The sequence below is a fragment of the Mesoplodon densirostris genome, chromosome 2 (assembly GCF_025265405.1).
Source record: "Mesoplodon densirostris isolate mMesDen1 chromosome 2, mMesDen1 primary haplotype, whole genome shotgun sequence".
In the NCBI taxonomy this organism is placed as follows: Eukaryota; Metazoa; Chordata; class Mammalia; order Artiodactyla; family Ziphiidae; genus Mesoplodon; species Mesoplodon densirostris.
In genome coordinates, this window is record NC_082662.1 from 47,706,202 (window position 1) to 47,724,435 (window position 18,234).

General features: G+C 38.2%; 1 protein-coding gene across 4 annotated transcripts in view; it reads right to left on the reverse strand.

Annotated features, from left to right (window-relative positions):
- The window catches only part of USP24 (ubiquitin specific peptidase 24), a 154,997-nt gene that overhangs the window by 109,033 nt on the left and 27,730 nt on the right, over nt 1–18,234 (reverse strand). For 3 of the 4 annotated variants that reach the window (XM_060089865.1, XM_060089863.1, XM_060089862.1), the window contains exons 2-3: nt 3,108–3,273; nt 1,707–1,774 (exon numbers count right to left, since the gene is read on the reverse strand). In XM_060089865.1, the coding sequence (XP_059945848.1) occupies nt 1,707–1,774; nt 3,108–3,273 (234 nt within the window). The remainder of the gene's footprint in view (nt 1–1,706; nt 1,775–3,107; nt 3,274–18,234) is intronic. The other variant, XM_060089864.1, reaches the window with a different exon arrangement.

The window sequence follows — 18,234 nt, forward strand, 5'->3', positions numbered from 1 at the left end:
GGCTGGCCTGAAAGTGAAAGGTGAAGAAAGTAGAAATTACAATAAAGCTCCTTTTGTGCACCTTATTCACACAATTGCTTATTATTTGTACTCTTACTTCTTTAAAAAAAAAAAACAAAAAAAAAGGGCAGCTTGTGAGAAAAGCCCAGGGAAGGTAGGGAGAGAGTCATCATACCAGGAAACACAAGTCTAAAGGCACACAGAATTCTGTAGCCCTTCTAGTTTAGAGAAATCTTTTTAATAGCTCTAAACTGTAAGAACTGAATGACATTAAACATAATGCAAGGTACCTTTGTGCTCATAGTTTTATAGGAAAAAACCCCCAACAACCGCTTGACCATTTATTATACTATTACAAACAGCTGAGGGCATAAAATAAAAGTCCTCTGAAGCATTTCTGTACAGAGTTAGAGTATTATACTCCTAATATGCAACTTGCTGCTGGAATGACTTGACCCAGGGCTCTCTGAATCTGAAGATCATCAACCTAAAGATCCCTTCCTTACACGAATAAACCCTTTTCCATGACTCTGAATAAACTTGAATTTTCTTTCTCTGCAAATTTATACATACATTATGATAGGTGTCACAATATGTTACATTATAAAAGTGCTGGTATTTTTTTTAAAAACTACTATAATTCTTAACAAAATTCTTAAAAGTTAAAACTACAAAATGGTAGATGAATTCACCCAAAATGAAGAAAAATCTTGATTCTCTATAATCCCTGCCCAAATGACAATTTTAAAAGATTTCTCCCTTTTTTCAAAGATGAAGCTATTTTTGTTCCTAAAATTAATTTTGTTCTGTCTTCAGCCTTGAATCAAGGGAGATTCTGTCTGTCAAGACGCAGATGGGGATAATAGTTTGCAAATGATGTTTATTTTACTGGGTTTTATAATAAATACAAACTTCATCCATCTGTAGTTGTAGTAACTTACTTGCATGAGACAAAAAATGGATGTCAAAACCCAGAAGCATGAGACAGCAGGAGACTCATTTATTCATTCAACAAAGATTTACTGAGCTCTTTCTCTGCACCCGGCACTGGCTATATGCTGGGGAAAACAACAGTGCCTGTGACATCGTCCCTGCTCTTGGAGGATTCAGGACTCAGGTCCTGAAAAGGGAACCATGCTGAGTTAGACTGCTTTCAGAAACAGAAGTCCTGTGATCTTCTATTCTCACTGTTAAGAAAAATTGCTTTATAAGAGATGTGACCATAATGGAGGCAAGCATATCAGTCTAGCTCCAACAGAGATGCTGCCATCCACATGCCATTTTGCCAGATACAATACTCAATCCAGTTAAACTTTCTATAGTTTAAACGTCTGCTTCTGTCTCAGTAGACTAGTAAGTACAAAATGGGATATATTTTGATAAATAAATATTATCTTCCTAAGTGCCACAATCCTTAGTTTAGTAAGATGTCTAATTTCCTAGTGTAAGTCTTAACCTATTCTTTAGCAGTTAAATAGAAGGAAGTAAAAGCTATATTCGACCAAAGACATGCAAACAATTAAATATAGAAGAAATAAATCATTTCTGAGCCCCATATTCAGGGCTACTTTTTTCATTTTTGAGCGTGCCTCAGTTGTACAGGATTCATAAACTGGGCTCACATATTAAAAAACTAAAACTAAAGCAAAAAGCCTGTTCACCTTCACCCCCCCCCAAAAAAAATCAGCACAGCACATTTTTCTTACCTTTTTAAATGCTTCAGGCATACACCTATCCATAAATCTTTTACAATTCTCATCAGACTCAGAAAGACCTTTGTAAAATAAATGAAACAATATGCCTTATTTAGATTTTAGGTAGTTGCAGAAATCATATATATCATTCCAAGTTCATACATATGGAAGTTATTATAGAAACCTTGATTCTTAAGGAATTATTAAAAGCAGAAGACATACATTCTGATAAAGGAATAGGCTGAGAAAGTAACAGTATTAAATTAATAGCATAATATATCCATTTATATTTATTATTAATATATATTTATTAATAGTATAATAAGTAAATACTAATTAGAACTGAAATGGTTGAACTCATGTTTCCATATCAGAGTAACTTTCAATGATCTGACTAAATAGCTAATAGAACAAACACCACCAGCAGCTACTTATTAGCCATTATTGTCTTCCTAAACATCTCTTTTAAAAACACAAATATTCTCAATAAATGCCAAAATCACTCTCTTCCCCAAAACAAACTGAACTCTGTGCAATAAAATGCACAGAATTGTGCTTGGCATAGAGTAAGTGATAAATACTTGCTAAATGAATGAATGAATCCACTGTAAAATTATCCTTCGGAATACACTTAAAAGAAAAACTCAATGACAGATTTTGCTTATCAGTGGAGACACTGTGGAGCACATTTTATTTTTTCAGTCCTACCACTTAGCATAATACCGGCATCCTCTAAGGCACTCAATAAATGTTGCTGCTGAGAAGCCAGTCATAAACGCACCATGGAAGCTAGTCAAAATATTTCCTTTTGATGTGCCTTGGATTTAATCACAATGGTAAACTATGCATTTTTAATGAGAAAAAAAATTTGCAAAACACTGGCCCAATTCATCTTATTTTACAAATGAATTCAATATGAAAAATAAATTATTATTCTCTCTTTAATATATTTATAATATAGATGCTTCCTTATGTTGATACTTATTCTCCAACCTAGTGATATTTTATTACTCCTTTTGTTTAATATCTGAAAAGCACTTATGACAGTGCCAAGAACTTAATAAGCATAAAATATTAAATAAACATTACTTTCTTTTCTTTAAAAAAAAAAAAGCCACTGCATTAAGCCTTAATCTAAAGTGTTCCAAGTTTCTGTGGAAAAGTTAACTTCAATTTCCATAAGGCTTTTCAATTATATTTTAAAGACTCTTGAACTCTATTGAAGCTAGAAGAAAATAGCTGATTTAATTCAACGCTTTTACTCCACAGGGGATAAACAAAGACTAAGAGAGTAAATGATCTAAGATAATACAGATGGCCAATGACAGGAGCTAAGATGAAAGTCAGGCCTCCTATCAAAAAAAAAAACCCAAAAAACGAAAACTCCTCCTGTGTCCTGAGGTATGAACTTACCAAGTCTTGCTAGGTAGGTAGACGCCAACAGGCATTTGCCTAGTGACTCTTCCCGCTTGTAAGGTATGGACCAGTGATCCGTCAAAACGCGGCTTTCCAGTTCATATAAATTTGTTGTAGGGAATTCAATTCCTTCCCCTGAGCAGTTTCCGTTCTCATCATTCTTCTGACAAAGAGGGATTATGGTTTAAAAAAAGAACACACACACAAATAATTAGTGACTACTTAAAAATTTTTCAATTTAACACAAAGCAGATCCTTAATCACTGGTAGCCATTAATTCCAAGATTGTGGATTCCACATTTCTTTCTCGTAATCACATCTTTCACCAAGACTATCTGAAATATTCTCAGCTTTTATCAATGTGGCATCCCAACTCTCTCAGAAGGTGAGCCCATCTCATTCTTCAAAAATGAACTCTCTTAATCTCTTGTTACAAATATCAAATCTACCTTCACCTACAGCCCCTTTTCTCATGCTCTCCCAAAGGAGCAATTGTTAAGGTCACCACACTGAATGCTGCATCATTCAATCCAGTGGACATGTTTCAGTCCTCATCTTACTTTTCAGGAATATCTGACCTTCTGCCTGCTTCCTCTTCTTGGTATGCTAGATTCCCTCCCCTTACCTCCCAGGATAACATGCTTCCCTGTTCTCCTCTGGGGTCTGTAGTTCCTTTTGTCTCCTCTTCTGGTACATCCTCCCCTTCCTAGCCATCAAACACTGGAGTTTCTCAAACCTCAGTGCTAGGCTCTCTTCTCTCCGTCAGTGAATGGCACCACATTCATTTGGCAGCACAGCCAGAAATCAAGACACACTCTTAAAACCCTATTCTCCCATCTCCACCCCTAAGACTAAGTGATCAGACCTCCTGTATTTCTCTCAAATCCATCTACTTCTGTCCATCTCCACAGGGATGCCGCTATTCCTGAACTCAGCCTTCTGCCCTCTTTAACCTACTTAACTCTTAAACGCTCTAAACTCTTCCAGAGAAAAACCTCTCCAGAACTTCTAAACATTGTCAAATTCCTTTAATTATTTTATACCCCTACCATCCTGAACTTCTCCTTCATAACACAACTCACAGATATAATTTTACATTTATTTGTGATTTATTCTGTTTGCCCCCACTAGACCAAGCGAGCCATGGGGACAAGGACTGTTTTCTGACCACTTCTGTATCTCTAAAACCTAGTGCCTAACACAAAGTAGGTATTTAAAACATATTTTTAAATAGAAAAATAATTCATGCAAAGTTTCAACTATCAGTGGGGTAACTGCCAAACTTTCCATCAGTTCTCGCTATAATAATCTGTAATAAATCAAGCACTTGTTAAATGCTTAAATTTATGAACCTAGGATCAAAGTAGAATTAAGGCATATAAAAATAGAATTCAGTTGGATGATGGGAATATGTCATTACTATGAAATATCTACCATTAATTTCTACAGGAAGTTAACAGATCAAACATGTGTGAAATCATTAAATGTACTCAGCAGCTATGAAAACCAAGAGCCTCCAAATGGGATTACTGCCCTTGTGAGAGTCACAGGAGAGCCTGCATCCCCTCTCTGCTCTCCACACAACAAGAAGACGGCAGCCTGTGACCCAGAGGAGGACCCTCACTAGAATGCAACCATGCTGGTACCCTGATCTTGGACTTCCAGCCTCAAGAACCACGAGAAATAAATCGCTATTGTTTAGAAGCCGACAAACAAACAAAACCTGCCCAAAGCTAAGAGCTTCCTTGGGTGGGGGTGGGGGGAGACCTTTAACATCATCAGTAATGACACAAACATCCTGTGCCTCCTGAATGGACGCACTGTAAAGGGCACAACATCATTTCTGTGACAGTCCTGCCAAAAATGCATCCCGTCTCTACTCATGAGGAAACCCAAAATGAGGAACAACCTAAAAAATAACTAGCCTGTATTCTTCAAAAATGTCAAAGTCAGAAAAGATTGAGGAAGACTGGACAGACATAACAACTAAATGCAGCATGTGATCCTGGATTAGATCTGGAACCAGGAATTTTAATTTGTTTAATTTTACTTCTTGGCTTCAAAGGACTTTAGTACTGGATCAATGTTAACTTCCCGATGTTGATAATATACTGAGGTTACATAAGAGAATATCCTCATTTGTAAGAAATACACACTGAAGTATTTAAGGGTAAAGGGATATCATGTCTTTAATTTATTCTCAAACATTTCAGAGAAAACAACAAAAAAACACACACTTACTTTTACATACATATGCACATTATACATACATGGATATTCATATTTAGAGAAAAAAAGAATAAAGAGAATGTGATAAAATGTTAACATTTGAAGAACCTGAATAAAATTTATATAAAAATTTCAAATTTATATAAAGGTTATATAAATAATTTGAGATTTACAGAAAAGTTGCAAAAATACTTTTGCGCTATTCTTGCAACGTTTTTGTAAACCTGGAATTATTTCAAAATTAAAATAATTTAGTAAAATATAAAGAAACATAGATTTTTGAAGACCTAATGAATTAGAGAGGTAGGGACTCACCTACAGTGGTAAAAAAAAAAAAAGTTAAATTATACTTAGTATATTTTACTTAAGAATCCCACTCCACTTGGTAACATAATTTGGTTTCTAAATACCTTTGTTTTTGTCTTAAATTACCAAATAAGTAATACATGTTCATTGTAGAAAATATGAATAGCAAAGAATAAAACCCACCATTAATTTTACCACTTATAAATTAATCACACTGACATTTTAATAAATATTTTTCCAGTAAAAGCTTTTTTTTTTTTACAGATTTTTTTCTTAAAAATTCACAAATGTGGAATTAACCTCATTCTCATCACCTCCATGGCCTTTCATCATTCTGTTATTAAAGACAGTGTTAATGCAGCATTTCTTTTCCTATCTGATTTAAAAGACAGATGCACAAAGCAATAATTACAAAACCATGTTAACGGGCTTATAATGAATACAGATGTGACCCATATGATAATAATAGCACAAAAGGCGGGGGGTGGGGGTGGAGAACAGAGTTATATTGGAAGAATGTTTTGTACACTATTGAAATTAAGTTGGTATTAATTCGAATTACAATGCTATAGACCAGGATGCTAATTGTAATCTACAGGGCAACCACTAATAAAATAACTTTAAAAATTACACAGTGAAAGAAAAAACAAGGGAATTAAAATTGTACACTGGAAAATATACTTAATACAAAACAGAGAAGTAATGGAGGATTAGAGGATTAAAAGGCATAGAACATAGAAGACAAATAGCAAGATGGCAGATGTAAATCTTGTTTTATCAAATAATTATATTAAGTTATAACTATCAGCAACATATGGAATGAAAATGGACTAAATGCTCTAACCAAAAGGCAGAGATTTGCAGAATGAATTTTTAAAAAGTGATCCAACTGTCTACAACAGATACCCTTTAGATTAAAAGACATAAAGAGGTTGAAATAAAAGGGTGGAAAAAGATATATCATGCACATGTAAAGGTGGTGGAGTGGCTATATTAGTAAGAAACAGAATACAGGCATACCTTGATTTATAGTGCTTTGCTTTGCTGTGCTTCGCAGATGTTGCATGTTTTACTAATTGAAGGTTTGTGGCAACCCTGCATCCAGCAAGTCTATCAACACTTTTTCCAACAGCATTTGCTCACTTCATGTCTATGCGTTGCATTTTGGTAATTCTCACAATATTTTAAACTTTCTCATTATTATTACATTTGTTATGGTGATCTGTGATAAGTGATCTTAGATGTTACTATTTTAATTGTTTTGGGGCACCAAGAATTGTGTCTGTATAACATAGCAAACTTAATCAATAAATGTCTGTGTTCTGACCACTCCACCAACCGGCTGTTTCTGGTCTCTCACCCTTCCTCAGGTCTCCCTACTCCCTGAGACACAACAGTATTAAAATTAAGCCAATTAATAGCCCTACAATAGCCTCCACGTGTTCAAGGGAAAGGACGAGTAAGTAGCACATCTCTCACTTTAAATCAAAAGCTAGAAATGATTAAGCTTGTAAGGAAGGCATGATGAAAGCCGAGACAGGCCAAAAGCTAGGTAGGTGTCTTGCACCAAATTGTTAGCTAAGTTGTGAATGCCAAGGAAAAGTTCTTGAAAGAAATTAAAAGTGCTACTCCACAGAACAAACAAATGATAAGAAAGCAAAACAGGCTTATTGCTATATGGAGAAAGTTTTAGTGGTCTGGGTGGAAGATTAAACCAGCCACAACATTCCCTTAAGCCAAAGTCTAACCTAGAGCAAAGCCCTAACTCTCTTCAATTCTGTGAAGGCTGAGAGAGATGAGGAAGCTGCAGAAGTTTGAAGCTAACACAGGTTGCTTCATGAGACTGAAGGAAAGAAGGCATATCTTCATAACATAAAAGTGAAAGGTGACAGGGGGACCTTCAAGATGGCAGAGGAGTTAAGACATGGAGACCACCTTCCTGCCCACAAATACATGAAAAATACATCTACGTGTGGAACATCTCCTACAGAACACCTACTGAACGCTGGCAGAAGACCTCAGACTTCCCAAAAGGCAAGAAAACCCCCACGTACCTGGGTAGGGCAAAAAAAAGAAAAAGAGACAAAAGAATAGGGACAGGACCTGCACCAGTGGGAGGGAGCTGTGAAGGAGGAAAGGTTTCCACACTCTGGGAAGCCCCTTCGCGGGCGGAGACTGTGGGTGGCGGATGGGGGAAGCTTCAGAGTCATGGAGGAGAGCACAGCAACAGGGGTGCAGAGGGCAAAGTGGAGAGATTCCCGCACAGAGGATCGCTGCCGACCAGCACTCACCAGCCGGAGAGGCTTGTCTACTCAGCCGCCAGGACGGGTTGGGGCTGGGAGCTGAGGCTCGGGCTTAGGAGGTCAGATCTCAGGGAGAGGACTGGGGTTGGCTGTGTGAACACAGCCTGAAGGGGGCTACTGCGCCACGGCTAGCCAGGAGGGAGTCCGGGAAAAGGTCTGGAGCTGCCGAAGAGGCAAGAGGCCATTGTTTCAGGGTGCGAGAGGAGAAGGGATTCCTTCCCCGTGTGCCCACAGAAGGCAGAATACCGCCTAAACGAGCTCCAGAGACAGGCACAAGGCGCGGCTATCAGCTCAGGCAACAGAGACAAGCATGAAACGCTAACACTGTTGCTGCTGCCACCAAGAATCCTGTGTGCAAGCACAGGTCATTATCCACACCACACCAGGGAGCCTGTGCAGCACGCCACCGTCAGGGTCCCGAGATCCATGGACAACTTCCCTGGGAGAACACAAGGCATGCCTCATGCTGCTGCAATGTCAAGCCTCTGCCGCCGCAGGCCTGCCCTGAATTCCAATTATGACTACCATACCCTTCGCTCTCTGCAGCCTGAGAGAGCAAGAGAGCCATAATCAGCCACTGCTTTAACCCCCTCCTGTCTGGGTGGGGAACAGACACCTGAGGGCGACTTACACGCAGAGACGGGGCCAAAACCAAAGCTGAACCCCAGGAGCTGTGTGAACAAAGAAGAGAAAGGGAAATTTTTCTGTGTAGCCTCAGAGCAGTGGATTAAATCCCCGCAATCAACTTGATGAACCCTGCATCTGTGGAATACCTGAATACCTGAATACCTGAACAAGTGTTCCCAAAATGGAGGCGGTGGACTCTGGGAGCAACTGTAGACTTGGGGTTTGCTGTCTGCGACTGATTTGTTTCTGATTTTTATGTTAATCTTAGTTTAGTTTTTAGTGCTTCTTATGACTGGTAAATTTGTTTATTAGTTTGGTTGCTCTCTTCTTTGTTAAAAAATTTATTTTATTATTTCTTTTATTTTACTATTTTTTCTTTATTATTTTTAAAATTTATTATTATTATTTTTCTTTCTTTTCTTCTGAGCCAAGGGGCTGACAGGGTCTTGCTGCTCCAGCCGTGTGTACAGCCTGAGCCCCAAGGTGGGAGAGCTGACTCCAGGACACTGGACCACCAGCGACCTCCCAGCCCCACGTAGTATCAACTGGTGAGAGCTCTCCCACACACCTCCATCTCAACACTAAGACCCAGCTGCACCCAATGGCCAGCAAGCTCCAGTGCTGGACACTCCACGCCAAACAACTAGCAAGACAGGAACACAACCCCACCCATTAGCAGAGAGGCTGCTTAAAATCATACTAAGTTCACAGACACCCAAAACACACCACCAGACGCAGTCCTTCCCATCAGAAAGACAAGATCCAGCCCCACCCACCAGAACACAGGGAACACCAGTCCCCACCACCAGTAAGCCTTCACAAGCCACTGAACCAAATGCACCCACTGGGGGCAGACACCAAAAACAATGGGAACTACGAACCTGCAGCATAAGAAAAGGAGACCCCAAACACAGTAAGTAAAATAAAATAAGACAGAGAAATACACAGCAGATGAAGGAGCAAGGTAAAAACGCATCAGACCAAACAAATGAAGAGGCAATACGGAGTCTACCTGAAAAAGAATTCAGAGTAATGATAGTAAAGATGATCCAAAATCTTGGAAATAGAATGGAGAAAATACAAGAAACATTTAACAAGGACCTAGAAGAACTAAAGAGCAAACAATGATGAACAACACAGTAAATGAAATTAAAAATTCTCTAGAAGGAATCAATAGCAGAATAACTGAGGCAGAAGAACGGTAAGTGACCTGGAAGACAAAATAGTGGAAATAACTGCCACAGAGCAGAATAAAGAAAAAAGAATGAAAAGAATTGAGGAGAGTCTCAGAGGCCTCAGGAACAAAATTAAATGCAGCAATATTCGCATTATCGGGGTCCCAGAAGAAGAAAAGAAAAAGAAAGGGTCTGAGAAAATATTTGAAGAGATTAGAGTTGAAAACTTCCCTAATATGAGAAAGGAAATAGTCAATCAAGTCCAGGAAGCACAGAGAATCCATACAGGATAAATCCAAGAAGAAACACGCCAATACACATATTAATCAAACTATCAAAAATTAAATACAAAGAAAAAATATTACAAGCAGCAAGGGAAAGCAACAAATAACATACAAGGGAACTCCCGAAAGGTTAACAGCTGATTTCTCAGCAGAAACTCTACAAGCCAGAAGGGAGTGGCATGATATATTTAAAGTGATGAAAGGGAAGAGCCTACAACCAACATTACTCTACTCGGAAAGGATCTCATTCAGATTCAATGGAGAAATCAAAAGCTTTACAGACAAACAAAAGCTAAGAGAATTCAGCATCACCAAATCAGCTCTACAACAAATGCTAAAGGAACTTCTCTAAGTGGAAGAAAATGACCTACAAAAACAAACCCATAACAATTAAGAAAATGGTAATAGGGCTTCCCTGGTGGCGCAGTGGTTGAGAATCTGCCTGCCAATGCAGGGGACACGGGTTCGTGCCCCGGTCTGGGAAGATCCCACATGCCGCAGAGCGGCTGGGCCCGTGAGCCATGGCCGCTGAGCCTGCGCGCCTGGAGCCTGTGCTCCGCAACGGGAGAGGCCCGCGTACCGCGAAAAAAAAAAAAAAAAAGAAAAGGTAATAGGAACATACATATCGATAATTACCTTAAACATGAATGGATTAAACGCTCCAACCAAAAGACACAGGCTCGCTGAATGGATACAAAAACAAGACCCATATATATGCTGTCTACAAGAGACACACTTCTGACTTAGGGACACACAGAGACTGAAAGTGAGGGCATGGAAAAAGATATTCCATGCAAATGGAAATCAAAAGAAAGCTGGAGTAGCAGTACTCACATCACATAAAATAGACTTTAAAATAAAGAATGTTATAAGAGACAAGGAAGGACACCACATAATGATCAAGGGATAAATCCAAGAAGAAGATAACAACTATAAATATATATGCACCCAACATAGGAGCACCTCAATACATAAGTCAACTGCTAATAGCTATAAAAGAGTAAGAAATCGACAGTAACACAATAATAGTGGGGGACTTTAACACCTCACTTACACCAGTGGACAGATCATCCAAACAGAAAATTAATAAGGAAACATGAACGTTAAATAACACACTAGACAAGAAAGATTTAATTGATATTTATAGGACACTGCATGCCAAAACAGCAGATTACACTTTCTTCTCAAGTGCACACGGAACATTCTCCAGGATAGATCACATCTTGGGTCACAAATCAAGCCTCAGTAAATTTAAGAAAACTGAAATCATATCAAGCATCTTTTCTGACCACAACACTATGAGATTAGAAATCAATTACAGGGGAAAAAAACATAAAAAACACAGACACATGGAGGCTAGACAATACGTTACTAAATAACCAAGAGATCACTGAAGAAATCAAAGAGGAAATCAAAAAATACCTAGAGACAAATTACAACAAAAACACGACGATCCAGGGCTTCCCTGGTGGCGCAGTGGTTGAGAATCTGCCTGCTAATGCAGGGGACATGGGTTCGAGCCCTGGTCTGGGAGGATCCCACATGCCGCGGAGCAAATAGGCCCGTGAGCCATAACTACTGAGCCTGCGCGTCTGGAGCCTGTGCTCCGCAACAAGAGAGTCCGTGATAGTGAGAGGCCTGCGCACCACGATGAAGAGTGGCCCCCACTTGCCACAACTAGAGAAAGCCCTCGCACAGAAACAAAGACCCAACAGAGCAAAAATAAATAAATTAATTAAAAACACGACGATCCAAAACCTATGGGATGCAGCAAAAGCAGTTCTAAGAGGGAAGTTTACAGAAATACAAGCTTACCTCAAGAAACAAGAAAAATCTCAAATAAACAATCTAACCTTATGCCTAAAGGAACCAGTGAAAGAAAAACAAACAAAACCCAAAGTTAGCAGAAGGAAAGAAGTCAAAATGATCAGATAAGAAATAAATGAAAAAGAAATGAAGGAAACAATAGCAAAGATCAATAAAACTAAAATTGGTTCTTTGAGAAGATAAACAAAATGGATAAACCATTAGCCAGACTCATCAAGAAAAACAGGGAGAGGACTCAAATCAATAAAATTAGAAATGAAAAAGGAGAAGTTACGACACCACAGAAATACAAAGCATCCTAAGAGACTACTACAAGCAACTCTGTACCAATAAAATGGACAACCTGGAAGAAATGGACAAATTCTTAGAAAGGTATAACCTTACAAGACTGAACCAAGAAGAAACAGAAACTATGAACAGACCAATCACAAGTAATGAAATTGAAACTGTGATTAAAAATCTTCCAACAAACAAAAGTCCAGGACCAGATGGCTTCACAGGTGAATTCTATCAAACATTTAGAGAAGAGCTAACACCCATCCTTCTCAAACTCTTCCCAAAAATTGCAGAGGAAGGAACACTCCCAAACTCATTCTATGAGGCCACCTTCACCCTGAATACCAAAATCAGCCAAAGATACTACAAAAAAAGAAAATTACAGACCAATATCACTGATGAATATAGATACAAAAACCCTCAACACAATACTAGCAAACAGAATCCAACAACACATTAAAAGGATCATACACCTTGATCAACTGGGATTTATCCCAGGGATGCAAGGATTCTTCAATGTATGCAAATCAATGTGATACACCATATTAACAAACTGAAGAATAAAAACCATATGATCATCTCAATAGATGCAGAAAAAGCTTTCAACAAAATTCAACACCCATTTATGATAAAAACTCTCCAGAAAGTGGACAGAGAGGGAACCTACTCAACATAATAAAGGCCATATACAACAAACCCACAGCAAACATCATTCTCAATGGTGAAAAACTGAAAGTATTTCCTCTAAAATCAGGAACAAGACAAGGATGTCCACTGTCACCCACTGTTATTCAACATAGTTTTGGAAGTCCTAGCCACAGCAATCAGAGAAGAAAAAGAAATAAAATGAATACAAATCGGAAAAGAAGAAGTAAAACTGTCACTGTTTGAAGATGACATGATACTATACATAGAGAATCCTAAAGATGCCATCAGAAAACTACTAGAGCTCATCAATGAATTTGGAAAAGTTGCAGGATACAAAATTAATGCACAGAAATTTCTTGCATTCCTAAACACCAACGATGAAAAATATGAAAGAGAAATTAAGGAAACACTCCTATTTACCACTGCAACAAAAAGAATTAAAAAACCTAGGAATAAACCTACCTAGGGAGACAAAAGACCTGTATGCAGAAATCTGTAAGACACTGATGAAAGAAATTAAAGATGATACAAACAGATGGAGAAATATACCATGTTCTTGTATTGGAAGAATCAACATTGTGAAAATGACTATATTACCCAAAGCAATCTGCAGATTCAATGTAATCCCTATCAAACTACCAATGGCATTTTTCACAGAACTAGAACAAAAAATTTCACAATTTGTATGTAAACACAAAAGACCCCGAAGAGCCAAAGCAATCTTGAGAAAGAAAAACGGAGCTGGAGGAATTAGGCTCCCTGACTTCAGACTATACTACAAAGCTACAGTAATCAAGACAGTATGGTACTGGCACAGAAACAGAAAGATAGATCAATGGAACAGGATAGAAAGCCCAGAGATAAACCCATGTACATGTGGTCAACTAATCTATGACAAAGGAGGCAAGGATATACAATGGAGAAAAGACAGTCTCTTCAATAAGTGGTGCTGGGAAAACTGGACAGCTTCATGTAAAAGAATGAAATTAGAACATTCCCTAACACCATACACAAAAATAAACTCAAAATGGATTAGAGACCTAAATTTAAGACCGGACACTATAAAACTCTTAGAGGAAAAAATAGGCAGAACACTCCATGACATGAATCACAGCAAGATCCCTTTTGACCCACCTCCTAGAGAAATGGAAATAAAAACAAAAATAAACAAATGGCACCTGATGAAACTTAAAAGCTTTTGCACAGCAAAGGAAACTATAAACAAGACGAAAAGACAACTCTCAGAATGGGAGAAAATATTTGCAAACGAATCAACAGACAAAGGATAAATCTCCAAAATATATAAAAACAGCTCATGCAGCTCAATATCGAAAAAACAAACAACCCAATCAAAAAACAGGTGGAAGACTTAAATAGACATTTCTCCAAAGAATATATACAGATTGTAAACAAACACATGAAAAGATGCTCAACATCACCAATCAGTAGAGAAATGCAAATCAAAACCACAATGAGGTATTACCTCACACTGTTCAGAATGGCCATCATCAAAAAAACCTACAGACAATAAATGCTGGAGAGGGTGTGGAGAAAAGGGAATCCTCTTGCACTGCTGGTGGGTGTGTAATTGATACAGCCACTATGGAGAACAGTATGGAGGTTCCTTAAAAAACTAAAAATAGAACTACCATATGATCCAGTAATATCACTACTGGGCATATACCCTGAGAAAACCATAATTCAAAGAGGCATGTACCACAATGTTCACTGCAGCAGTATTTACAATAGCAGGACATGGAAACAACCTAAGTGTCCATCAACAGATGAATGGATAAAGAAGATGTGGCACATATATACAATGGAATATTACTCAGTCATAAAAGGAAACGAAATTGAGTTATTTGTAGTGAGGTGGATGGAGCTAGAGTCTGTCATAGAGAGTGAAGTAAGTCAAAAAGAGAAAAACAAATACCGTATGCTAACACATATATGTGGAGTCTAAAAAAAAATGGTTCTAATGAACTTCGGGGCAGGACAGGAATAAAGATGCAGATGTAGAGAATGGACTTGAGGACTAGGCAGGGGGAAGGGTAAGCTGGGATGAAGTGAGAGAGTAGCACTGACATATATACACTACCAAATGTAAAATAGATAGCTAGTGGGAAGCAGCTGCATAGCACAGGGAGATCAGCTCGGTGCTTTGTGACCACCTAGAGGGGTGGGATAGGGAGGGTGGGAGGGATATGGGGATACATGTATACATATAGCTGATTCACTTTGTTATAAAGCAGAAACTAACACAACAGTGTAAAGCAATTATACTCCAACAAAGATGTTAAAAAAAAAAAAGTGAAAGGTGAAGCAGCAAATGGTGATGCAGAAGCTACAACAAGCTATCCAGAACATCTAACTAGGTAATTAAAGAAGGTGGCTACATTAAACAACAGATTTTCAGTGTAGACAAAACAGCCTTATATTAGAAGAAGAGGACATCTAGGACTTGCACAGGTAGGGAGGAGAAGTCAGTGCCTGGCTTCAAAGCTTCAAAAGACAAGCAGACTCACAGATACAGAGAACAAACTCGTGTATACCAGTGGTGGGGACAGGGGGAGGAGGAATGTAAGGGTGTGGGAGGGGGAGGTACAAAATATTAAGTGTGAGATTGGCTCAAAGATGCATTGTACAACACAGGGAATATAGCCAATATTTTGTAATAACTGTAAATAGAAAGTAGCCTTAAAATTTTTTTTTAATGGTTAATTAAAGAAATAAACAACCCTCCCCCCCAAAAAAACCCCCAAAAGACAAGCTGACTCTCTTGTGAGGGACTCCTGAAGCTGGTGACTTGAAGTAGAAGCCAGTGCTCATTTACCATTCCAAAGATCATAAGGCCCTTAAGAACTATGCTAAATCTACTCTGCCTATGCCTTACAAATGGAACAACAAAGCCTGGAATGCAGCACACCTGTTACAACATGGTTTACCGAATATTTTAAATTCACTGTTGAGACCTAATACTCAGAAAAAAAAATCCCTTTCAAAATATTACTGCTTACTGACAATGCACCTGGTCACCAAAGGGCTCTCTGATGGAGATGTACAATGAGATTAATGTTTTCATGCCTGCAAATACACCATCCATTCTGCAGCCCATGGATCGAGGAGCAATTTTAACTTTCATGTCTTATTATTTAAGAAATACATTTTGTAAGGCTATAGCTGCCATAGATAGTGATTCCTCTGATAGATCTGGGCAAAATACATTGAAAACAATCTGCGAAGGATTTACCATTCTAGATGCCATTTTAAGAACATTCATAATTCATGGGAAGAGGCCAAAATATCAACATTAACAGCCGTTATGAAGAAGTTGATTTTAACCCTTGTGGATGACTTTGAGGGGTTCAAGACTTCAGTGGAGGAAGTCATTGTGGATGTGGTAGAAATAATAAGAGAGGACTTCCCTGGTGTCGCAGTGGTTAAGAATCTGCCTGCCAATGCAGGGGACACGGGTTTGAGCCCTGGTCCGGGAAGATCCCACATGCTGCGGAGCAACTAAGCCCGTGTGCCACAACTACTGAGCTTGCACTCTCGAGCCCACGAGCCACAACTACTGAGCCCGCATGCCACAACTACTGAAGCCTGCACGCCCTAGAGCCCGTGCTCCGCAACAAGAGAAGCCACCACAGTGAGAAGTCCACACACCGCAACAAAGAGTAGCCCCTGCTCACCACAACTAAAGAAAGCCCGCGCACAGCAACAAAGACCCAAAGTAGCCAAAAAATAAATAAATTAAAAAAAAAAGAAATATCAAGAGAACTAGAATTAGAAGTGAAGCCTGAAGATGTGACTGAACTGCTGCGTCTCATGACAAAACTTGAACAGATAAAGAGTTACTTCTTAGGGACGAGCAAAGAGAGTAGTTTCATGAGATGGAATCTGCTCCTGGCAAAGATGCTGTGAAGATTGTTGAAATGTCAACAAAGGATTCAGAATATTACATAAACTTCGCTGATAAAGCAGTGGCAGGGTTTGAGAGGTTTGTCTCCATTTTGAAAGAAGTTCTGTTAGTAAAATGCTATCAAACGGCATTGCACGCTACAGAGAAATCATTCATGAAAGGAAGGGTCAATTGATGCAGCAAACTTCACTGTCGTGTTTTAAGAAATTGCCATTGCCCTACCTTCAGCAACCACTACCCTCATCAGTCAGCAGCCATCAACATCGAGGCAAGACCTCCACCAGCAAAAAGATTCCAACTCGCTGAAGGCTCAGATGATGGTTAGTGTTTTCTAGCAATAATGTATTTTAAAGTTGAGGTGTGTACATTTTTTAGACATAATGCTATTGTACATTTACTGAGTACAGTATAGTGTAAACATATCTTTTATATGTACTGGGAAATCAAAAACTTCATGTGAGTCCCTTTATTGCAACATTTACTTTGCTGCAGTGGTGTGGAACTGAACCCACAATATCTCCGAGGTATGCCTGTAGATGTTAAGACAAGAAATACAGTACTAGAGACAAAGAGGGATACTTAGTAATGATAAAAAAGTCAATAAAAAAGGAAGATAAAATAAAAGAATGGAAAAAGATATACTATGAAAACAGTAACCAAAAGAGAGCTGGAGTGGCTACACTAATATCAGAAAAAAGTAGAAGTCATGTGAAAATTTATTACTAGAGATAAGGAAGGATTTTTTTTAATGATAAAGGGCTTGTCCATCAGAAAGACATAACAGTTCTAAACAAATATGCATCTAATGACAGAGACCCAAAGTATAGGAAGCAAAAACTGACAGAACTAAAGAGAAATACACAATTCAACAAGAACAGTTGGAGACTTTCACTTTCAATAATAGCTAGAACTAGGCAGAGGTCAATGAGGAAACAGAAGAATTAATACCACAAACTAAGTATACAAAAGACATTTATAGAACGTTCCACCCCATAATAGCAGAATATACATTCTTCTCAAGTGCGCATGAAACATTCTCCAGGACAGAGCACGTGTTAGGTTATAAAACAAGCCTCCATCAATTTGTACAGATTAAAATCATATGAGGTATGTTCTGTGACCACAATGGAATGAAATTAGAAATCAATAGCAGAAGGAAATTTGGGAAATCCAAAAATACGTGAAAATTAAATAATATACTCCTAAACAACTGATGGGCCAAAAAAGAAATCATAAGGCAATTAGGAAATGCTTTAAGATGAATGAAAATAAAAATACAATATAACTTATAAGATGCAGTGATTGGAGGGAAATATTTTTTAAAAAGAAAAAAGATCTCAAATCAATAACATAACCATGCACCTTACAAAACTAGAAAAAGAAGAGTACGCTAAACCTAAAGCAAGCAGAAGGAAGGAAATAATAAAGATTAGAGTGGAAATAAATGAAAGAGAGAACAGAAAAACAACAAAGACAGTAAACAAAACCAAAAGTTGGTTCTTTGAAAATATCAACAAAATGGACAAA